The sequence below is a fragment of the Fulmarus glacialis genome, unplaced genomic scaffold (assembly GCF_000690835.1).
Source record: "Fulmarus glacialis isolate BGI_N327 unplaced genomic scaffold, ASM69083v1 scaffold25242, whole genome shotgun sequence".
NCBI lineage: Eukaryota > Metazoa > Chordata > Aves > Procellariiformes > Procellariidae > Fulmarus > Fulmarus glacialis.
The window spans coordinates 1-24,907 of record NW_009196921.1 but is presented as its reverse complement, the minus strand read 5'-3'; the positions used below and the strand labels follow the sequence as shown (position 1 = coordinate 24,907).

Below are 24,907 nucleotides of genomic sequence, written 5' to 3'. Positions count from 1 at the left end.
AAAACAAGTGAGTTTTTAGTTCTGTTATTAAAAACAGCACTTACTGTTATACCTGTAAGGCTTCCAACCATAGTCTTTAGATCAGACCGGAGATAACATTCCACCATAATTTTAAATATTTCAGAAGGGGGGGCAGGGAGAAGAAAAAAAAAAAAGAAGATGCATTCAACTACATCACCAAAACCTGTGCGTATGCGGGTATTAAAATCTGTAGCTTTTCCTGAAAGTTTTGATATGAATAAACAAATCTCCAGTGTCACAGAATCTCTGAGAACACATTCTGTACTGCTTCAGCATGGATGAAGTATTTTTTAAAAACATATGCATTCTTATTTAATATGCTGTGTAATATGCTGTGTTTAAATTCTAAGCTAAACAAATCCTATTGCCAGAGCAATCAAAACTACTCCTATGAAGAAGGCTGTATTTCCAGGAAAAGTTAAATATCACCAAGTTAGAAGTGTATTTTGTTCTTTGTGTATATACCTATTAACTCTGATGACATAGTATATTGGAAGAGATTTACATGAATAAACCCAGAAACTCATGAACTTAAACAATCCCTTTAATATAACAAGCACATCCAACTTTCAAATATAAACTGAAACCAACCAACAAAAAAGAAATGCAGAACAACTTTCTGAATGCCAAAAAGGGCTTATGCAAAACAGTGCACATTTATTCGAGGTATCGTATCCATGAAAACAAAACAAAACAAACCAAACTATCTACATTTAAAAAGAATTTTTACTTAGCAAGGCAAAAGAAGTTAAGTGGCACATACAGAGTAAACAGATGTAAACAGTGTAAAAATACAGAATGTTAATACCAACCAACCCAAAACTTTGGTTATGAAAACTGAAATAACCCAATATATTAAAGAAAAATAAACCAGAGGCATGCAAAATATTATTTTTAAAATACATTCATCCATGTGGCTAAGTGAAAGTCACAAGTGAGATGGATTTAGAAATGCAGTTTTCCTCCTTTCTTTAATTTCCTTAGATTGATTGTCATTCAATTTTCCGCTTAAGTGGAATGGCTGATGAAAAGCTTTCAGCCTTCTTCAACACACTGGTAACTGATTTTTTGAAGACTCCAAACAGGTTTTGCAAAGGAGGTTTAGGTAATTGTGTTTTTATGATATAGCGTGATATACAACCTCGCTCAAATGCTGCAAGCAAATGGTGCATGATCTGTTACCATTCTGGAAGGCAAAAGCTTGGAGAACAGTCAAGTTGCTCCAGATGGAATTGAAAGATTTTTGAGTTTCTCCTCACAAGAGCAGTGACAAACTTCATGGTAAATCAGGTAAGCCACTTAACATTTTATTTGCCATAGAGAATATTTTGGCAACCAAGATATATTAGAGGAATCTGAATAGTGACCTGCACTGCATGTACTTTTCAGAAAAATCAAGTTTGTTTCAGATATGCATCAGGAGCCTAAACAGCACAAGGCTTTTCACATTGAAGCAACTATACTGATGCCGTCCATCTTAGATGCACCTACAGGTCTTTCCTGTCTTCTGCTTCATTTAAACTGTCCTGAAAAGAGACAGATTAAAAATAATTTTTTATGTTTGGCAAGATCAGAAACCATTGACTTCAGATGCCACATTTTGCCCCCTTGAAGTCATACGTGATTTGTTCACTATACACCCTTCAAAGCTGTATTCCCATCAGTACCACCCCACATAACACATGCGCTTCTGATCCTAGTACAGTAACAGCCATGCAGCCTGCTTCTGCTCCCTGCTCATGTTACAGCTGAACTGTGCAGCAAAATCAGCAGAAAACGTTTTCTGCTATCAACTGATTCATCCTTAGGAGCTGCATCTACTGTGTGCTCAGTATCTTCTGTTCTTCCCATTCAGAGGTAAACAGAAAAAACTGTAAGGATGTGTGTTCTAGACCACAAGACTGTTAGAAATGCAGTAGGACTACTACAGCTCATTACACAGGGAAGGACAACAAAGATAGGACATGCATGGTAGTCTTAATTCGAATACAGAGATCAGTTGAGCAATCTCTGTAAAAGTATAGGGTGAGGCTGGGAATCAGTAAGCAGCTTCACAGAGTACAGGAAAAAGATTATAACCAGCTCAAATTTGCCTTTTTTAAAATTTTACTTTATTAATACAGGACCAACAAACAGCTCTTCTTGAAAAGCAGATCACCATAATTTTAACATCAATAATTTATTTTCTTGTAATCAGGCTAGCTTTCATTTTTATTGAATTTTTATTGAATTCTGAGGCAGATGTTAGGTATGGAACATACAAATGCCTGTCAGACAACTAAAGAACAAGTAGGGCACCCAGTTCTACCAGAAATAATTACTGTACTGGGTATTATAGCCATGCGCATATGCAAATACCCAATCAAACTGCTAATTCAGCTTTTGCTTGTTATGTTTCTCTTTTTTTTATTTTGTACTTCAGTTTGAATTTTTATAGCAGCATGTTTTTAGCATAGACTGTGTTGGGTTTTGGGTTTTTTTGTTGTTGTTGTTGTTTTATTTTTTGTTGTTGTTGTTCTTGCGTATAACAGTATTGCAACATTTATAATCCAGTATTGCAAACATGTTTAAAGAGCAAACAAAATAAAATTACTTTTATAAATGATGTATATACCACACACACACAACTCTTATAATTTTCTTACAAGATTTCAGTTTGATCATCACATGCAAAACTATCTGAATCTTATTTCCCAAGTGACAGCAAAATAAGAGTCTAATGATGACCTGAGCTTTGTCACCTGAAGTGCAAAAAAGAAAATGCTAATAGCTTTGCCATCCAGTCCTTGAAAAACAAAATTCTACTATTGTTCACGAAGTTTAAGGAGTGCTGTCCATTGTAACTTTATGCTATACTAAAGATTTTGGTAATTTATCTTGCATAATAAATAGCCAACAAGCAGAATTTTGCTGATACAATTTCAGAACGTCGCGCTCATATAGCGATCCAGAACCACCTACCTGAAGGCGTTCATATTCTTTCATCAGATGATCATATTCTCTTTTAAGGCCTTCAGACTGCTTTTTAACGGCAGTCACTTCATCATTTGCCTTGATGAGAGCTGTAAAATATCAGAATTAGTGTTTTAATTATTACCTGTATTTCTGCAGTTCCTCAAAGCCCTAGTTATATATTAGGGCTCCACTGCACTAGACAGTCCTTCCTCTAAAAAAGCTTGAATTTAAAACAGAGCATCACAGATGGACACAGGAAGAGATGTGCAGGACAGGGAGAGGAAAGAGAATGACTTGTGTTCAGGAAGAGCAGCACAAGGAACAGGAAGGGGCTGTAAGAAAGATAAGGGCAAGACCAATAAACTGCTGACAGAGCTGACAAGTTAGTGATGACTACAGCGTTCCGTCACATTGCAGAAGACAGTTCTAGAAAAAGAAAACTCTACAACCCTGAAATCAAAACTGTCAGCCCTCTTAAAACAAAGAGGGAACTCAAACACTGGGCAAGATTTTAGTAAAGCAACTGAGGCAGTCTATAGAATGGGGGGGAGGGGAAGAGAGAGATAATACATTATTATAGGAGCATAGACCCCCCGCTTTTCACCCTGTTTCATATTTTACCATGCATGAGTTAATTCATTAGAAATATCACCTTATAGACGAGAAGGCAGAGATGGTGGTAGTAGGATAGACAACTGTGAACAGGTTTTTAACATGAGAAAAAGTAATTATTACTCTACTCACAATCTCAACAGCAATAAACTGAGAGCATGTCTAAGCTGCAGTACAAAACAGCCCAGGACTCCATAGGGGCTAATTTACAATGCAGGGTAAATCACCATGAAGTTTCATAAAGCCATTACTCCTAAGCTGTTATGTAAGCATTCAGGTAAGGTCATTTAGACATTTTTATATTCTTGTGCTATAGGTATCTCAGGTATCTTTATACTTCTCTGCTGTAGCAGCACAGGCATACTCTAAAACTTGATTTATTCATGCTAAAACAGAGAAACATTGTTAATGACCTATAAGGCTGCCTCACATAGCCATATTTAAAAAACAAATCTCGACAGTACAAATAAAAAAAACATTTGCAATTTTCCTTGTTCCAAAAACATGGATCTACCCTTTGACTGTGAGCTCCCTGAGACAGACTGTTCTTTCCCAGAGACCTCCACGACACTGAAGAATTACGGCACCTCTGTAAGAGCTTGTTCTCAAAAGATGAGGAGCTAGATGTGTTTTTTGTTAAGCACCTAGCTACAAGCACTCCTGTCTGTACTAGCACCTGGTTCTTGTAGAACCTAGCTACAAGAACTCCTGGTTCACTTTGGGAGCTAGTTCCTGAAACATTAGGACACGAGATTTGACCACTCTCCTACATGCAAAGAGGAAGACTGCCTCCCCCAGCATTTCTGCTATGTTTAATTAATTAATTTGAATGTATAGATTCAAAATAATTCTCATTTTAAAAGTCTGCAAGTGGTTTTCCAGTAATGGGACTTTTACCTAGCCTGAAATTCTGGTCTACTGAAGTTAATTACATTTATGTTATTGATTCCAACATGGTCAAAAATTCATCCCATCTCTTTACATCTTTTCTTTCACTTCCATACTCTTACACAGATATCCTTCATCCTTTAATGCATTGTTGACAACATCAATACAAAAAACATTTTCTAAAGGTTTTGGTATTTGGATAACCATGATTTCTACACATCCAACAAGGCAAGCCCCATTGCATTTACCCTCTGTTTGATCTTGCTACTGTTTAAAATATTCAACAGTAAAATTTGGAAATCACTCTAAAATCAACTTGTGACAATTTGGTAAGCTGCTGATTTTTAAGCTGTAGACAAAAACATGCATATGCCATTTCGCCTCTTCAAGAATCTGCTAATTAGAAAGCTAAATTTTGCCTTTGTTTAAACATTCTTGTACATAGTTATAGTAAAAATTAACAATATCTCATTTCTGAAGAAGCCGTAACTCAATGTTATTGACCTAATACTGTTTAGCTGTTTACAAACAGCAGCACAGTACTTCAGTTGCAACTAAAACCTCCTGTATCTTTAAAACATGAACAAAATATCTAAAAGTATCTGCAAACCAAGAAAGCAAACAAGCTGCTGCATTGTTTCAATGTTTTGACCAAAACAGATGTATGACAGGAATACCTCAACCTAACCCTAGAAGAAGAAAAAGCAAAGAACAGATTGTCCTTTCCACCTGTGGTGGCTATGGACACACACACACACAAAAAAACACCCAAAAACCACCAAACCCAGACTCATTCCTCTTGGGGTCACACAATAAAAAGGAGCATCACAACTTTTACAACATGAGTTCCCCAGTACGCCAATTTCTCTGGATATCTTCTTGTCAAGCAACAGAGACTGTCCATACATCACTGCTCAACTATTTTGTCATTGCATGAACACTGCAGTGCAGCCAAGTCGATCGTACAGGTATATTTTTTGTCATATGGATCGTATCATATGAACACTGGTCCAGCAGAAAACAGAAGATCCTTTGTGTGCACAATACAGTCAGTTATTATCTCTGGCTTCCACCTGGCCTGTTACTTTGTCTCACAGGAGACAGAACAGCTGGATTGGCAGCAAGCAAAACCCAACAGCTGATTGTTCCTACCAAGTAAATGCATGAGCAGGCAGGAGGTGAGAACGCTGCTTCTATGTTAACGCAACTAGTGAGAGGAACAGTCAGTAAGTCCCAAAACTGGAATCCAGCCTCAGTACTGTGAGAGGTGGGCCATCCTTTTTCATTCCTTCCCCTTCCCCTCAAAGAAAAATCAACAAAATATTCTTAGGGCAGTATATCAACGGAAGACGTTTATGGAAAACTTTATTCTTTTACACTTAATGTGTGACTGAAGGTTCATAAACTGATGTAACATCTACAGTTTGGGAGAAGTAGAGAACTTGTCCTTCCCTTACCACATTCTCTGTATCCTATTCCAGGATAGATAGTTTAGTTCAGATTCCTCTAAAGTTGAAGCAGGATGAGGAATAAAATTGCTCTGAAGAGGTTACCACAGCCCAGTAGCTGTAGCATTTATATTATCTTCTCATTTCAACAAGGATGGAGAACTGAACAGTAAACCAAAACCAAACAGCAACAAAAGCAACCAATGATTTCCTACACAACTAGTAGTCCTGGTCTGACTAAATCACTTGAGTTATAGTCCTTGCTACTAAGGAAACGATCTGGAACTTAAATTAGCATTGCTCACAATACAAGTCTAAAACCCAAAAGATCTGGACTAGTTTAAGACTAAGAAAGATTCTTCTCTTAAAAGAGTCTTCCAGTTGAGAAAGAGCTATTCACATTTAAGAATTAGGCACTGACGGGACAAGAGATTTGCCAACAAATACGCTGTAAAGCTGGGAACACAACTCCAGTCAAGTAATTCCATACTAATTCTGAATTCTCTCCTTAAGATGTAATGGTCAGATAAAGTTCAAAAAGAGAAGGCAGGGCCAAAAAAACGACACACAGATTTGCTCCAAGCACCTTTCGCAACCTCAAATGAAATTTTGTTACAAAAGGGATGTTACAGCATCTTCAGATGGCATAAACAGCCTTGTATAACACAACCATGCTTGCTGTATGTAGCGCCATCCCTTCGAATCAACAAATATGAGTATCAACTCTTGTTGACATGTGACATTGTGCAGTGGCTCCCACCAAGGTTATGATCTCACAGTTATAAAGTAAGGTTAAGTAAGATGGAACTTTGTTTCTAAACCTCCCTCTGCCATCGGCAAAATAACATGAGACTGTGGCCAATTCTTTTAACTTGTATCTCCTATCCTCAGCTTACAAAAGAAAGCTGATAGTTTTTGTTTGTTTGTTTGTTTATTTGTTTTTAAAAACTGGAGTGTTTCAGTGGAGCTCAACATAAATATAGTTTTCATACATGGCACTAGCCTGCTGGCAACACAAATGCTGAGCTGAACTCTCACTGGCAGCAACAGTTCCAATGTCTGTATTGTTTATATCTTTCTAACACCTAATAATCTTAGTATTTAAGTGAGAGTTGTACATCTGTACGTGCATACTTTCTAGAATAGTCAACAATTAAAAGCTATTTCAAAACCAGCCCTCCACATGAATTGTTGCTCTCTTACTCCTGTCTCCTGCAGCACTATGCAACCATGAAACAAAAAGCATTCCTGTGACATGTTCTGTACACAAACCTCATTAAAGGATGCACGGAAGTTTCATCAGAATTTCCTCCTGCCCCACTGTATGCCTATAACAACAATATATATAAATAGAGAGTATTTTCAGAAAAAGCTGAACTAAAGTTCAAAAGCACCTAAATTACTTTGGTGAGTCAGTACACATTTCTCAAAGTGAAATCCTGGCAGAGACAAAGAAATGGTCTTTGGGTTTTGTCTCAACATGACACTACAGACTCAGCTCAAAGATGCAATAAGATCACAGCTCAGTAACTGCACACAGGTGCTGGGGACCATAATGCCCATCATGCTCCATCACATGCAGGTAGAAGCTTTAGGTGTATGTCGTTTGCCATGAAATACTGCTAGAAGAGTGAGGGGTCAACAAGCTGGACAGGAGTCTGCCACCAGTGTGCTCTGCTGCAAGACTTGAGCAATACTAGTTGTTAAGTGTAAATTCTGTTGTTTAAATGAAGCTGTAGCCTGTACCATATACTAGGACAGTGTCACAAAAAAAATGACCCGAGATAGAAGGCGGAATAGTGCAGCACTGCAGAAGTCTCCCTCCTGCCGTGAGGGTCCCATAATAACAAATGGACATTTCACACATCAGCATTTCCACAGTGGGGGATCTGTGAGCGAGAAAATAAAATTAATGCACCAAAAGTCTTGTTCCTGCCCCCAACCCAAGGATTGCTGTAAGGACAGCTACTTTTTGAAACTTCTCTCATACTCTGATGTCATCTCCAGTTGCAGATAGTTTGTTTTCTTGCAGCTTTTTGGATAATTTTTAAAACTACCAAAATGAAACAATATCGTAGCATCTCTTCTTTCCCCAGGAAATTCCTATAGGTCTGAGACCAGCAGCCACACTGAGAGACTTTAATTAGCTGAATCAACATTTTCTAAGAAATTATGTCTAATGTGTAGCAGAAGAAACATTCTCACATATGCACTGGGTACTCCTAGGAGCACATATATTTATTTCTAGGTATCAGTAAGACATTTTTCATAATATACAAGTGTAACAAATAAAATACCATCTCAGAAGGTTTCTAAACAGTCATGTTATTACATGTCCAGGTATGCCAAAAATGGATTTAGGCTCTGAAAGTGCTAGCTCCACTGCTGGGTGCCTATAAAGCCCCCAGTATGTGGGTCTGCAATAAAGTAATGAAGAACTAGCCCCCTTCCTTCACTTCCACAATAAAGCAAAAAAGGGCATCAAGGGGGATAGGAAAGTCAAGCCTGAAAAGAAAACAAATTTGGCTGAAATCTTTGTCACTCATTTCCAGCCTTTCCTCAGATTTTAGTAATTTCACTACTAAATTCTTCCTCCCCACCTGCCCAGAACACAGTAGGTGGCAAACTGTCTTCTTAACTTAGGATTTCACTTACGGTTAAGTGGACAAAAAAACATAAGGTAGAGACTGCATTTCCTGTAAAAGGTAGAAAGCTGAAGAACTAGAGATGTCTCCTGAAAGTCTGCAATAATCACTGTCTACACTATAAGTTCAGTCAGAATTTCAGAAAGAGGAGACACAGTATTTTCTCTGCTAGACATTGTAAATAGTGGATCAAAACCTTACAGAATATTTGGATCTCCCCTGAAGTCATAGCACTAATCTCATACGAAACTGCGTTATTTAAATGTGAAACAGACTTACATTTAGGAAGCAGACTCACATTTAGGACTCCTCCTGGTTGCCACCGTATCGAGGTAACCCACCTTTCAACACGTGGCCTACTATAAAGTAATATATCACTCTATCACCATGCATAAGTAGCTTAACAAATGTACCTGACCAGAGCAATGGATATTTGAAACTGCTCTGTGAAGAAGATTATACTTTTTCATCCAAGCAGCAAAAAAACCCCAAACCCCAACCAAACAAGAACAAAATCCAAATTTATGACTCCTACTGATACTATAGCTGAAAAACACACAAAAAAGAAAAGCCAAAAAAACCCAAACCAGTAAAGTTTTCCCCTTTATACTAGTTTTGCCTTGTTTCATTACTAGGTGACACTCCCAACACTCTTTACTCCTTTCCCTCCTACAAAATACCCCCAATATTTCATGGACACATGAAGGAAAGGCTACTTTACATGTGAGCTCAGTGGCATGAAACAAATTGTTAAAAAGGGGTAGAACAAGGTTTTCAATCTCAACTTTGATACTGTGTAATACATTGCTCACACTTTGCGAACATGAAACTCAACATTCACCTGCTCAGTTGCAGAAGTTTCAAAAGAAAACAGTAAGTTCAATTCACATTAAATCTCTAACACTCCATAGAAAGCTGAGTCTACAGATATGGCTATTATCAAGCAATTTGAGCTTTCTGGCTATCAGTTTGCTCAAAATAATGTATAGGAAAACTTACAAAAAAATAAGATCGACAAACCTTAACACCATCTAGCTGACGATGGTAATTAACATAACCATGGGGTTTCCTGTTTTGGCAATGAGGGGGATGGCATCAGGGGAAGGGTTGTAAATATTTTCCTATTCATTCCTTAAAAAGACCCTCTCCCCCACTTTCCCCCTAACAAAAGGCTCAAGCATGCCTTAATTTATACATCTTCTGGATGGACAACAGCCCACAGGGAGAATGCAGCTGAAGCAGCATGTGGTAAATCTATTTATTCCTTAGCTTTCTCTAGCATTCCTCACTGAAAAGCTTACATTATATTAGTGTTACATACCACCAGTTAGTTTAAATAAAACATATGCATTTAAAGTTTTTCATTGATCCCGTCACTTCAAAGGCAGTTTTCCCCCCTTTCTTTAAGAAAGCAGCAGGAGAGGGAAAACCCACAATCAAACCTGCCTGAAAATGTGAACTAGTGAGACCCTCTATTTAAAGATTCTTGTTGCTTCAAGCCCAGCTGAAAACAGCTGTTCTACAGTTCTTGTTTGTCTTCCCAGTGGACAATGAAAAATGATTAATGTTGTTATTTTTACAGCTTTGTAGCAGTGCCATGCAATATGAAAGCAGGGCTATGTTTTGATGACAACATGCTATCTGGTACCATGAAAAATCTGTATTTTGTTACAGTCTGAACATCTGATTAATGCTTACAAGGTCACAGGCAGTGTTATCTTAAAAACACTAATTTCAGATGAGCAAGTGTTCATAAGCATCACACACCTTGACAGATCCCAATAAGGGAGAACCAAACAGGTAAAATCTGCTTCTATCTCAATTTGGGTTGCCAAGAAAGCAGTTTTGACAACCTAAACCTTAAACACGGAAGCTGCTAACAAAAGTATTATGTTACAAATCACAAAGCATGTTTCCTTGTAGACAAAAAAAAGAGATTAAAAAAAAAAGCTAACACCTCTGCTGCAGGAGATATATAAATTTAGAATACTAGTCAAGGACTTTTCTGCTATCTGACCGAAACCCTACTTTATAGAAAAAATCTCAACCACACACTTCCCCATTTTATACAGGGAGAGTGGCTGATATGTATGACATGAAAGATCAGTCTGATGCCTATAAGCAACCTGCAATTGATTCCATATCCTGGTCATATGATTGATGAACACAAGTCAACACCACTTAAATAGATCAATTTAACTAAGATGTTCAAATCACACCGTGCACGTTTTCATAATGAAAACATTTACTAAAATATGGGGATGGCAATGGCATGTTTTTCCAGTTCCTAGTCAAATGTAAAGAAACCCAAGCCACGTGTTCCATAAACTGATGTAGTTAATGCTACACCTAAAATAAATTTTTGACATCCAGTGTTGAAATCATCTTTTTCTTAATTGCAAAGAAGTCCTAACCAATACTTACCGTTTGATGTCTTCTGTAGCTCTGCTTTCAAATGTTCAACTTCCTTTTTCAATTTTTCATCAGTTGCTTCTGCTGACTCTTTCTTTTTACTGCTTCCTTTTTCACTCAAGGCCTATTAAAAACCACAGTTGCTACAATTAATTTTGTTTTCATTAGCCTGACATTAATGCCAAACAACTAGAGAATGTCAGCCTTGATCTTGCAAAGCGACAGGTTTTATCAAGTGCCAGCATGACACGGGCAGATACTCAGTCATTCTAGAAAAAAAAAAACAAAACCAAAATTAAAAAAAAAAGAAAAAATGCTCAATGTTTTAAGTTGATTGTTGACATACTTGTAATAGTAGGGCATTATCTCCTGTATAAGAGTACGTTGTAACTCTGCATCAAGCCCACAGCTTCTGTTTAGGTTATAAATGGCTTTTCCAGAAGACATACATTGGGACTGCAAGTGACAGAACACTGCCATGTTTATGTGCAACTTGTTCTAATAATTTATTCTGATTTAAATCATGTAATACATGTAATACAAATCTCTCCTTGTAGGTTTGCAGCTACTTCTTCAATCCTCAGAATACTTCAATACCCAGATTAGATTTCCACTGAAATTCAAGAAAAAACTAGGAAAATATTCAGGAAGAGCCCTGTAAGTACTAGACACCAGAGCAGTATACTCCCTGTACTCTGAAAATGTTGGCATTACTATACCTATGCAACACTCTTATCATTAAGGCAATTGCTATTGATGACTTAAAGTATCATACGTTAAGGATTAGACCCCATAATTAGACCCCTTGCTCATATATAGACTCCATTATCCAACAAGCATCATCTCTGTTACAAAAATAGCAATAGAAGTGGTAAACACTTAGTGGGAAAAAGAAAAGTAGAACAACTGAGATGAACACCTGTTAGGTGAACTTGTGATATCAGAGCTTACTGGGCACAGGTGGGAGCAGAGGGGAAAGATTACTTTAGGAAGAAGGAAAAGAACAGTTTATAAAGACTGGTAAACAATCGAAACAAAAGAGCTGAAGAAAATTTTCCAGAAGCAATTTAACCAAAGAGCAGAGATTGCATTTGACTGCTGGTAACAAAACCATAGCCAATTTGTCATGAAATTGGCCACAGACTGCCTCCTTTACTTTGTGCTCCCCTCTTTCTATTAATATGCAAATAGTTATTTCTACAAACTTTTATCTTAAGTCCCGCACTCCATGGAACCTTTGAACAGGAGCCAGTGCAGACCTAGCACACTAGAGTAAACTTACAGTATTTATACTTACAGCCAGTGCCCTATATCCAATTGCTCTTGCCTCTCTCTGATGGTGGAATGAAGCACGCTTGTAAATGAACACAAATGCAGGGGCCAAGCCACAGAGGAACCTAAGTCATAGTATCTCTATGAAGTTAAAATAAACCAATCCTAAACACTTTGCATCTCCAGCACAATGGAGATCCAGCCACAGCATGCTGGCTGTACCTGTGGCTACCACTGTTTTTGCAAACCATGCAATCAAACACAGAAATAGAAACAGTCAGGAATACAGTTTCCAGTTTCTGGCTATCACTTACAAGCAGCTAAGAGAATGTGTTGCTAAGAGAATGTGAAAGCAGAACAAAGAGAGGACTTTTGGCCAAATCCCAACAGGACAGAAAGGAAAAAAAATGTACCAGTATGCCATAAAGAGACAAATTCCATGGCTGAGGGAAGGAGTCTGGATCATTTTGACAAAATATCAAATCCCCAAATTCTGGAATCATTTCATACTTAGGAAATAACTTACACATACTCTAGGGATCCTTGTTTTACGACACCTCTCAAATAACTGGATTTTTTTGCACCCCTTCTGATATTTTTTGTCCAGAGTCTGTTCTCTTTGTCTGAAGATTTATTACAAAAAATTACAGTGCTGGTAACCATAGACACTGCTCCAGACAAACTAGAAGGAAACCTGTACACACCTGCAGTGAATTTTGTTTTGACAATGTGCCAGACTGAAGAATGCTGTAAGAGTCTTCATACCCTGGATATCTGCATTCTAGCTTATGGTTCAATCTCTTCCAACAGAAGTCAAACTAACCAATTGTGAGAAAAGATTTCATACCTTTATCTTTATTATCTTTGCTGACTTCCCTTCGTGCATACAACTGTATATTGAACCACAACAGACAAATGATAGCTTAATTTTCTCCATTCTTCCCATAAAAATAACATATCTTTGGTCCATTAGTAGTTCTTTTAAGTAAGAATTTTTTGGTAATATCCTCATTAATACTACAGCAATGCCTTACTGAGGAAGGAAGGTATTAGGAAATTGGCTGGCCCTCCATAAAAATAGATGCAAGAATACAAAATACAGTAAACACAAAAGACCAATTTTACAAGTTAGAAAAGACACTTCAGGACTAGAGCAAATCCTATTTAGAAGAAACAGCCATCACGAGAACAGCTACATTGTAGGCTTTTCCATACTGGACTGCTATAGCCCTGACCTAAACAGCCAACTGTTTACAATAAAAAGAATAAAATTAGTGTCTCACTCTACTTTGCTACGATTAAATTCAAAGAGATATTTTAAGAATATATTACTACTTTGACAAAATTTGTACTGGAAAGAGAACTTCATTTATTTGGATTACTTTAGTTTCCTTTGTTAATAAAATGCTACTGAAATTTGTATTCAGTATTCTGAATTATATATTGTAAGAACATTGTTCTTCCTTTTTCCACCAGAAGAAAAAAAATAGAACGAACATTATTCAGTAGCAAACCATCCCCAGAGTATTTTGTACTAACTACTTGCTGTATAAGAAAATAACTAAAAAAGTTCAAAAATACCTCCTGCAGCCTTTCATTCTCGGCCATGTATTTTTTGGCTGCTTCAGTAGCATCATTTACTTGCATTTCCAGAGCTGCATGAGATGCCATCCCTTTTGCCAACTGAGTAAGAAGGGTAACAGTACGTCTCAATACACTGGTGAAGAAACACAGTGAACAGCACAGTAATTCACTATACAAATTAAAAAAAAAAGCCAACAACAACAAGAAAACCAAACACCAACACAACCCCTTTTCTCTCTCTCTGCATTAGATGTGAAAACAAAACCACAAGAGGACTGTTTAAGCACCTGAAGGGAAACATCCAGGTTCATTGATGACAAATAATAGTAAAATAAGAGACTGAAAAGATTTTCATCCACCAAAAGTCTGATTTTTACCTGATGCAGAACCTCCCTCCTCCCAAAAACCCACAGCCATTAAGGGGTCAGAGACCTGGTTGCTTAAAGGCTGAAATACTCTTACTCTTGTAAGACCTAGTGTTTTAAATACGATGGATCCCTGAATACAAATACAGGCAACATGTTATGTACTCATGTAATGAGTACAATGCAAAAAAAACCAAACCCAACACAGGTTTATAAAGGGCCTTACAAGAATAAAATTAGCAATGTGAGCATATTAATCTTCAAAGTACTCTGTCAATACTGTCTAAATCAGAACATGCATGAATGTCAGCACTCACATGGCACCTCAAATCTAAGCTTTGCAAATACTTCCCTTGATTTCATCTAGTGATTGCCTCTTTGCATCACTACTTTTGTTATTCATCTTGGAGTCTTTCAAAGCAGTATGTTGCTGAATCAAAGAAAGGCCAAAGCAACACTGAATTAAATTAATTCCTGTAATATAACTACGCAGCTGTTCTTCAAAAGAAATTAGAAAATCCAAGCAATTGGCTTTTTCATAACTGAAAGCATATTAATAGACCTTTTGGCTTTCAAGGTAAGTCCTCCTCCCTGCTTTCTCATTGAAAGCTCATTTTCTTTTTTGGTTTTAATAAAAAAGTTAAGGTCCCATGTCACTACTTTTCGAAGGGTTAGCATCTTTTACTATTGCTTATTCATTTATAGATGGAGCAGTCAGGAGTCAGTAAAACGTCATTACTAAAACAGAATCACAGGATCACATAGGTTGAAAGGTGCTTCCAGAGGTCATCCTGTCTAAGCTCCTGCCCAAAGCAGGGACAGGTAGAGCAGACTGCTCAGAGGCTTGTCCAGTTGAGCTCCCACTATCTCCAATGATGGAGATTCCATTGTCTTTCAGGGTCTTTGTTCCAGTCTTTGACTACTCTTGATAGTAGAAAAAGTACTTTTTATCACAAGTCAATCACAAGATTTCCCAGGTTCCTGGCCTGTTGCCTCTTGTCACTCCTGTGTGGATCCACTGAGAAGAGCTGGCCCCACCTTCTTTACATCCTACCACTAGAAAGCAATAGGATCTCCCCTTCAATGTCTCTTCTTCTGGCTCAAGCCAAGCTCCCTCATCCTCTCCTCATAGGTCATGTGTTTCAGCCCCCAACCTTCTTGGTACCCCGCTGCAGCACTCCAGTATTTTGGGGAGTCAAAACTGGACACAGTCCTGCAGCTGCAGCACCACATGTGCCAGACAGAGGGGAATAACCATTTCTCTTGGCCTGCTGGCTACACCCTTGCTATTACAGCTCAATACACGATTGGCTGTCTATCAGGATCCCCAGCTCCTTTTCCGCAAAACTGCTTTCTACCCAGCCAGCCAGTCAGTCCCCAGCCTGGATACTGTATGTGGTTATAAGATGATGGACTTTGCATTTGCCTTTGTTGAACTTAATGGTATTTCTGACAGCACATTTCTCCAACCTGTCTAGCTCTCTCTGAATAGCAGCCCTGCCCTCCAAGATAGCAACCACTCTGATGTGGTACTGTCTCCAAACTTGCTGAGAGCGCATTCAATCCCATCATCCAGGTTGTTAATAAGGACATTAAACAGTATCGAGCCCAGTACCAATCCCTGAGGGGCACCAGCTAGAATTTGCGTTACTATCATCCTTTGAGCCCAAAGGCCCAGGGAATTTTCATGGAATCATAGAATAGTTTGGGTTGAAGGGACCTTTAAAGGTCATCTAGTCCAACCGCCCAGCTGTGGGCAGGGACATCTTCCACTAGATCAGGTTGCTCAGAGCCCCGTCCAACCCACTTCTCTTCCACCCACTTCTTTCTCCACTTCTGCAGCCCATATTCCTCCAGAGTTAGGCTATCACAATACCACAAGAAACTATGTTAAAGGCCTTGCTAAAGGCACACAACACCCACTGCTCTGCCCTTCATCAACACAGCCAGTCATTGCAGAAGGCAACACCGATGATCAGGCATGACCTCCCCTTAGTAAATCCGTGCTGGCTGTTCCAAGTCATTGTATCCTTCATGTCCCTGGAAATGGCTTTGAGTAAGATTTGCTCCATAACATTTCCAGGGAGGTGAGGCTGATTAATCTCTAGTTCCCTACATCCTGCTTTTTGTCCTCTTTAAGACAGGTGCAATGTTTGCTTTTTTGCAGTAACCAGATCCTCTCCTGATCACCACGTGTCAAAGATGACAGAGCACAGCCTTGCAATGACCTTGGCCAACTCCCTCTGTATGCAAGGATGCATCCCATCCTAGGATGTCACGGACTTGTATATGCCCAATCTGCTTAAGTACTCCCTAGCTGCATCTTCCGCTACTATGGGTAATGTCACATTCCCCACCGGACTCTCCTAGAAGGCTCAAAGAATTGGGAGGCCAAACAGCAGACCTTATCAGTAAGAAACAATATAACGTAAGGTTCGTAATGAGACACTCAATGCCTTATTCTTTTCCATATCCTTTGTCATTTGGTCCCCTGCCCCAGTGAGCAGTGGGCCCACGTTTTCTTTAGCTTTCCTTTTGTTTTCAGCCCTTCTCATCCCTCTCTGGTTCAGCACAGGTAAAGAGGGAGCCAGATAAGCCTTGCCAGGCTCTCCACATCTCCCAAGACATCAAGTCAGACTAGCAGATGGGTGCCTATGTCCTGCCTAGGGGACAGTCTCTGGTAACTATGACCCTCTTCTTTTCTGCGCAGACAGCTGGTGGATGAAGGCTCAGCTGGCCCCAATACCTCCACTAATAGGAGATCATTTTCCTCACCTGTACCCAGTGTTCTGCAATTGCTGAACCACAGATGGAGAAGAACTTTTGTTGTGTTGCCAGAAGTGACAAGCTTCCAGCCTCCTCCATCTTGGGAATCTCCATCTACCACTTTTCTGGAATTCTCTTATTGGCTGATGTGCTAAAATGAATCAAAACTGACCCAAAGAATGAACCAGGGGCGTCCAAGTACCTATTCACACCTACATGGGGTCTTAACTTGGTTGGGTGATGGTAGTAGCAGTGTAGGATAAGGCAACCCAAGGAACACTTTTTTCCCCCTCCTCTGACAGACATTATGCCTGTTTAATGGATAAGCAAAATAGCTCTACTAAGAAAAGCCCTTTGATCTAGCAACCACTGTAGGAGCATTTATTTCTTCTAAATCTTGGTTAAAGGCCAGTAGCCAAAAAACAAACCTTAAGCAAACCTCTCCAAGAACAGAACTTTTATGTACAATAAAATCTATTAGGGCCACCTGACAAGTTTTCTTCCTTGAAAGCCGAGTGGGAGTAGGATCCTAGGGGACCAGCTTCCAACTCTAGTGTAGGACACAATCCAGCTATTCCTCTCTTGGAGCAGAGATCACAAACATATTTGTGCATATTTACTTAACCTTTCTGAAGGAAGACAAAGAACATGATGCATTCCTATCACTATTGTGCAAGGCTACAGCCACCTTTGTTTTCTCCAAAGTTTTCCTGCTCAAGTTTTGTACAAGTTTTTCCTTGATACTTCTTTATGTACAATGCTCCTCAATGATCAGCTAAAATGGCCACACATCACTCCAAGGGGAAGAAGTTTGTTAGAATTCTCTGACTCCAGGCATTTCCTTGTTCTGTGTTCCTCTTGTGTATCTAGGCAATGTCAAGCAGCTCACTATAGGAATTCAGAAGAGGGCCAGCATTCTTTGCCCGTGTCACCATAAAAATGTACAAATAGGAAATCGTCTGACCAACATATCTGTTTCCATTCATTCACATTATCTGTGTCCAATTAGTTCATGTGCTCCTTGCCCAACTAAGAAGATCTGCAGGTTGTTGTGGCTACTGTGAAGATTCACAGGTAGTCTTGACTGCTACCACTGGGCAGTACAGAACTGTCCTTTCCACTACCCTGTTTTATTAGCTGTATTTAAACGTCCTGAAAGAGATACTGCTCTTAAGATCATAATATCATAATAGGCCAGTTACCACAAAGTGCTTGATCTGAAATAATATCTGAAACTCTCCTTGGAAGCTGGAACATTATCCTACAGTTCCTAACTTCAAGCTTTAGATGAAGTGGTTCAAGTCGGACTCAAGCTTTGCTTCTTAATACAGCAGGATGCAATAATACCTTCTGGCAACATATTAAGATTATTTTAACGATACTTTAGTTTTTGAGGGTTTTTTATTCCAGTTTTCTGTGTTCAAAACAAACAAAACACAGGGCGTAAGTTTAAGGAAGGAAATGAGTATTCCCTGAAGAAACCTCTCCTGCAAAATACATGTTCTCTCAAACATTCAAAATGTTTCTTTCCATGTGTTGCTCACATATCCTTCCAATCTTCAAACATTTGTAAGATATTATTTTCCCTGATCTTACTTGCCTTATAGCCAATCTGCTCACACTTAATTCTTTAATCTCTTGAAATCGGCCTTCTGATCTTTTTTTTTTTTGCATTTAGTTGCATTACTTTGTGCGACAGTTCCTGTAAGAAACATGCTATGTAGAAATTAGAAAAATGTTATACTTACAGCCAAAGAAATAAGGAAAAACCTGAGAGATAGAGGTTCCTTTGCGATCGTAAGAGGTTCATCTGAATATGATCAAAGGCATTGGTATTGACATTTGCAGCCTTCTCATTCACATGAACGGCCGAGTACTTCCTAACTTCTCTAACAGCATCTGCAAAAAGAAATAGTTTGTTCTTATTCACATCTGTGGGTATGCATGCATGATAAACCAGACATAGTACTAGAAATATGTATTTGGACTTTCTGCTCAGCAAACAGGCATAGGACAAATAATGACATCACTTATGTTATCCATACATTCTAAAGATAGGTCTTGATGAATCACTGAAGCGATATAACATATTTCCGGAGATATGCCAACCATTGTCCAAAACATGCTTGAACAGTCATTTCCAACACTTGCACCCAGCCACCAGGGATCAGGCCAAAGCAACACATTCTACAAATGTTACCAGAGACCCTACAGACAGTGTCAAAACGTCACTGCTGACAACCGAATTAAGATCCCGCCAATGGACAGTGAGAAAACAGAAAGAGAAAGGAAAAAAAAGAGATGCCTTCTGAAGTATCTGCCTCATATGGAATTTGTTAGATAAGCATGTATTTCAGTAATGACAAAAGCATCTACTTTATGCTTGAATCAGTGAGGGGAAAAAACTATTTCTATAATATCCATCAAAACAGGAATACTGCAGTAACACAGTGTTGAACATAAACAGAACAGAGGGGGTAAGCTACACCTCAGCTTTCTTTCAACTGCCTTTCATCCATCTTTCAGCTTCCTTTCATCCATCACATACTCCTGATATTTCTGCAGAAGAGCCAATACACTGCCAACACTTTTCAAAGAACAACATAATTAATTAGGACATACGTCTACATAAAAACAAAAGCTAACCCAGTTAAGAGTTCATATTACAATCTGTAAACTTAAGGTCATCATACATACTTAAGCCCACAGAGCACCTAAAATCTCCTCCTGCACATCAACAAAAATACACGTCATGACACATCATCAGTTCTTGTAGAATATTTTGTCCATGTGTTACTAAATTGCTGCTGCATTTCTTTAAGCAGACAAAATCAATTCCACAGAAAAGCATGTGAGAGTAACATCACTTATGACTGTCTCTTATGTTCATAAGTTATTTAGAGAGAGGAAAAAAAAAAAAGAAGAGATTTGAAGTGAAACTTCAAACTATGCAACGAAGACTAAGACCAAACAAAAATCCATATCCCTGTGCTATGGGAAGATTCTAATCCTGCAGTAATCTATCAACTTACGCTATGGGGCAAGCATCTTACCACTGCTTTATTTTAGCCCAAATCTATCTTTCCACAAAATCAATAATCATCACCAACTTAAAAGCAAACTTTTTCAAAGTTTTTCAATTGGTTTTCAAGAAGAGTAAATTAAATCCACCAGTTCTCAATCTTAAGCCATTTACTGAAGGATCTACTTCTAAAGATAATACTAAAGATCACCTAAAATAAAAAAAATGTTTATTTGCATTTCCAGTACTTTTTTAAATATTAGGAATATAGTATTGCCGTCTAGTCTGACTGTTATATATGTAGTGCATCTGTATGCTTCTCTCAGCAGACAATAAAACCACGTATTTTTTCTTTGTATTTTAAGTAGCTTGGAATTAAATTGCATTTTCATTGTAAGGCACTTGAAACACTTCTATCCATGGAGAAGAACTACTTCTATCACTAAAACACAGGAGAACTATTTCCATCAATTAAATACATGAGATACTTACCACACAAACCACACAAAGCAGTCAGGACAGACATTAAATGAAATCAGTCAGGCATATGGTTGTCATTCAAGCTCTAATTTCACTAAAGCTGTACTCCTACTTGATAGACCCTAAGATCTACTCATAACAAATGTAGCCAACAGCTGTTTTGTATCTGTGCTGAGCAAAAGTACCCAAATAGCCCAGTGCTCTGATATATCCTTCCGGTCTTCTGTTTCAACAGCAACCAAGAGAAAGAGTGCCATCTACTGCATATTGAGCAGCTCAGCCTAATTCTGGTATAAAACATTTCAAGTTCATTTACTTGTGTGAGAAAGTAAAAACAAGCAGCAGCCTAGACCACACTCCATTTTTCCTCCTCATTCACTACTATATTACTATTGCATTTGGATTCCCAACACATATGCAGTATAAGCCCTCTCCTCTTCCATTCTACTGTAGAACTTTTAAACATATTAGCTGATTTACATTAGGCTTGAATCTTTTCAATTAACCTACTGCCATGAACTCCATATACCGTTTTTTTTCCCCCCATTTGTTAAGAAATTATATAACACTTACCAAGAAACAAGACGATCAGTAAAACTATTATTGTAAGGAACATCTTGTTCCAAAAAACTGCCATTTTGCTCCATAGAGGAATCATAAAAATCTTCTGCCATCTGTAAAATAGCACTGTGTTATTCAAAAATAATTAAACAGTAAAAGAAGAGCATAATGACCTCACAGAAGAGAGCCTTGTTATTGATATGAGACTTATGTAAGGTCTCTAAACAGCTGCTTTAATTGCAATATAATTTAGGTATATGTAACTTTTCCAACAATCCAACTTGCTTGTCTCTTTTTTGTTTCTTGTCAACACAGGCAAAGACAGCTGGTTCAACTTAAAAACTTCTCGCATGATAGCAGGTACTCTCCAGATATGTTTTATTTTAGCTTTTACTTTGGCTAGCATTACTTTGTGTTCAGTCCTGACTACAATAAACTCAGGGATAGGATAAAAACTGTAAAACCCATTCCATCATTTTTATTTCTACCCACTTATACTCCTTGTTGCCAAATAAAATAAAACCCCTCCACAAATTAAGATCGTCTCTACCATCCTTCTTCATAAGGCTTATCTTTTACATTGATCAATCTGCATAATTATAAAGTACAAGGATTGTTATTACATTCTAACTTGCAAAAGACAACAAAAGGACAAGTCTTGTGTTTCTGTTTTGTCAAGTGTTAAAACCTCTTTCAAGAGCATAAATTTGTTCACTAAGGAAGTAACTTCAGAGGCCCAATGGTGGTGAAGACCATTATTTTTTTTTGTTTAAACAATCAATTGCCTATTCAATATTACTGAACAGAGGGCTCTACAAGAATTCACACTTGCAGCACAAATGAAGAACATCTGATGTGCTCAAATCAACTGAAACCCACAAGAGACAACAACAGAGCAGCTACTTGTCCTTTGCTGCTGGTTAGAATCAGTGCTACTGCAGAAATGAAGTAATACCTAGTTATGCCATCAGGGATGTAACACAGGCATGCTAGTCACTGTCTGATTATATCAGGTAAAATTTCCAACTTTTGTTAAGAGTATTGACATTTTCCAGAGACTGTTAAAATTCGTCCTTTAACAAAGCAGTTTCCGACCTACTATGAATCTAACTTAACTTAGACTGTAGCATCATCTCCAATGGTTCCTTCTGGTTCTGCACCAGCAAGAATTAAAATATTTTAGCACTGTATGTGCAAAAACCTCATTTAAATCTTTTAGTATAATCTGAATTCTTTATAGCAGACAGCCATAGTCTGTATCAACCAAAAAGCTTACTTTAATTAAACCAAGCTATAACTCAAACAAAGCCAACTGGCTAGCTCTTTAAACATGCAATTCTCCAAGTTTCATATTGATCTCCACTTAGGAAGTGATTCTCTAAGGTATGAACTTAGACCAAGTATACTGCCAAGTTATGTTCAGGCTAAAAATAAGATCTCTTTACTGCAAAGTCTTCCTATGTCATATTTTCATGCTTATTTTTCCTCAAAAAGTATCACAATTCACATTTATTAATGCTGCATTTCCTTTTGGTGACAGAAGTCACACAAATATAATCCTTCCGAATTACAGTACCAGCCACCACTACAGATGTACCACACTTGGCAGTACAGTTCTGTCTTTTTGTGTACTTGCATTTTTATATTGTCAATTTACTTATTCCCCGGGAACTTAAAAGCTTGTTAGCAAATTTGAAAAGGAGTTCATTATCCAAAAAATGTGCAGGCACAAAAAAGGTAAACAATCTGTTTGAAGACTGACAAGCGAGTAAATCAAAACTTTAAAGAACAGCAGTTTCATGTCTGTCTTTAATCGTGCATGCTTTACTGCTCTGACAGAACCAGCTCCCAGGCCACCAAGATGCGCAAGGCAGAACTGCTGCCCTCCAGTACTGTCATAGCAGCTAAATCTAATCTTTAACCCCGCAAGATTCCTGCGACAGTTTTGTTAACAAGATAATTGAACATGTCACATAAAAGATAAAGCTATTTCACTCTTTCAGAAACCACTATTCAAAGGAATAGCTGAATGCTACAAACTAAGGGCAAAAATCTATCCTTTGTATATAATTAAAAGCACTGTGTTTAATGTTTGAGTTAAGTTTTGGTAATACTGCAGGTTATGAATTTGTTTTTCAGCCACAAAGACTGGATTCAAGCCCTATTTATGGCATAAGTGAAACCTATTTCAGTACTCCCAATGTACTGTGCATGTGTCATCAGCCCACAGAAATTCTTGCAGCTAGTTTCCTCACATAAGCCATTAATAATCTGATGATTACAACTCCCATAATACTTATCCCTTCTTACATACAGTTGCACTTTTGATTGGAAAACAACAGAAAATACGAGAACTTAATAATCTATGTTGAAATGCTGAACTCCTCACAAGCCAGCTTGTAAAAATCAGAGATTAAATTACATTTATAACAGTTTCAACTTCTGAAGTTGAGGAAACATGACTTATCATTGATATTGGTGGTGGATGAGCCAACCATTTTGAAGACTCTCCCACAGGTTTACATAGTTAAATTCAAACTCTCCACACTGCAGGGTTTTCGTTTAGGTTTTGTTCCTTCACATATTACAGTAAAAACTGCATTCTTCATTCTAAAGATGCAGAAAACAAACATGTAACAGTTTTTACACAACACTGAGACAGTGTTTTGTTCTTTTTTTTTTTTTTTTAAAAGCTTTAAGGTTTTATCCTACTTGTTTTTTTTTTCAGGAAGTTGGGTTTTTTTGAATTACTGATATTCTGGGAGGAAATCATAACTCTGTTTCTCTTGCTTCTTGCAGAGAACCTAGCTTTCTTTATTTCTTATAAAGAAATAAAAATAACACTACCAAATTTGAAGAGCTACTTACAGGAAACAAGATAAGGTTGTAAGCCAGGCCTTTGCATACAGTAAGAGTAATTAACACATTTTGTTTCTTTCCCTTACTTAGGGCATTAATTTTACAAGAATGAATTCTTTTTCTCAACGTTTGTGTTGTGTTCTAGAGGTGTTATTATTTTGTTTATCTATATACAAGTTTACAGAGGCCTTTATTTCAGCAGTCCTGAACCTTTTGCATCAAGCTGAAGTCTGCATTTTTTAAAACAAATGATCACAAATTTCTGAGCGCCCTTACACACGCTGTATGGGGTTAGCTTTGAATATCAGATGTCTCTTATCTGTTCAGCACCCACAATGCCTAGTGCACACTAAAACGTAAAGCTGCTCCTCACAAACTTGACAAACAACTCCTGAAAAGGCCGCACCATCCTCTCATTTCTTACTGAGCTCATAGCAAGGGAAGCCAGATGCCCTCCTGTATGCTGGCTACTCCAAAAACGCCCGAGGGAAGACTGGGAGACGACGTCCCACTTGCTGAAGCAAAGCAATGGGGCTCATCCTGGGAACCCCGACTGCTGCTCGGATGAATCAGCAGTGTGTGTAAAGCAAACATAAAGCTCCTTAAAAGAGGCTTATGATTCTTGAAACTCCTGACGCTCAAGTCCCGAACAGCATTCCTTCAGCTTAGTTCACTGTTAGTTTAAGAACTCGGCTTTTATAAAAACAAAAACGTAAAATAAACCCAAACCGTGAGAAGGCCGAGCTGGGGGTGTCCAGCACACTGAAGTCCTACCTCAGCGGAGAAATAAACGGCAGGCAGAGCACGAGAATGACTCCTATTTCACCGTACAGAAAGGTGGCAACTGCCGTCCACTGGAAAGTCATCGTCCCGGCGGGCCTGCGGAGGAGAGCGCGGCCCGGGCGGGCCCAGGCTGCCTCGCGTTGGGCCACGGAGTCTTAAAGGGAAATGTTGCTGAGCGACTTAACCGCAGCGCCGGGGGAAGGGTGGGGGGGGGTCCCCCACTGTCCTGACTTC

At 38.3% G+C, this 24,907-nt stretch overlaps 1 protein-coding gene across 1 annotated transcript; it reads right to left on the bottom strand.

Annotated features, from left to right (window-relative positions):
• Positions 1-1,213: 1,213 nt before the first annotated feature.
• On the bottom strand, positions 1,214-24,761 carry BCAP29 (B-cell receptor-associated protein 29). Its single transcript, XM_009572340.1, has 7 exons — positions 24,665-24,761; positions 21,044-21,144; positions 18,717-18,867; positions 13,835-13,970; positions 10,994-11,105; positions 2,983-3,083; positions 1,214-1,547 (listed from the first exon to the last, which is right to left on the bottom strand). The coding sequence occupies exons 1-7, from the start codon at positions 24,754-24,756 to the stop codon at positions 1,509-1,511; spliced, it is 732 nt and encodes a 243-aa protein (XP_009570635.1). The 5' UTR covers positions 24,757-24,761; the 3' UTR covers positions 1,214-1,508.
• Positions 24,762-24,907: the final 146 nt, after the last annotated feature.

Excerpts from the sequence above, each read along its gene's own strand:
- BCAP29 (XM_009572340.1), bottom strand. The coding sequence starts at position 24,756 with ATGACTTTCCAGTGGACGGCAGTTGCCACCTTTCTGTACGGTGAAATA. Across the intron at positions 21,145-24,664 it reads CCGTTTATTTCTCCGCTGAG|ATGGCAGAAGATTTTTATGA; the intron begins GTAGGACTTCAG and ends GCTATTTTACAG. Across the intron at positions 18,868-21,043 it reads ACTGATCGTCTTGTTTCTTG|ATGCTGTTAGAGAAGTTAGG; the intron begins GTAAGTGTTATA and ends TTCTTTTTGCAG.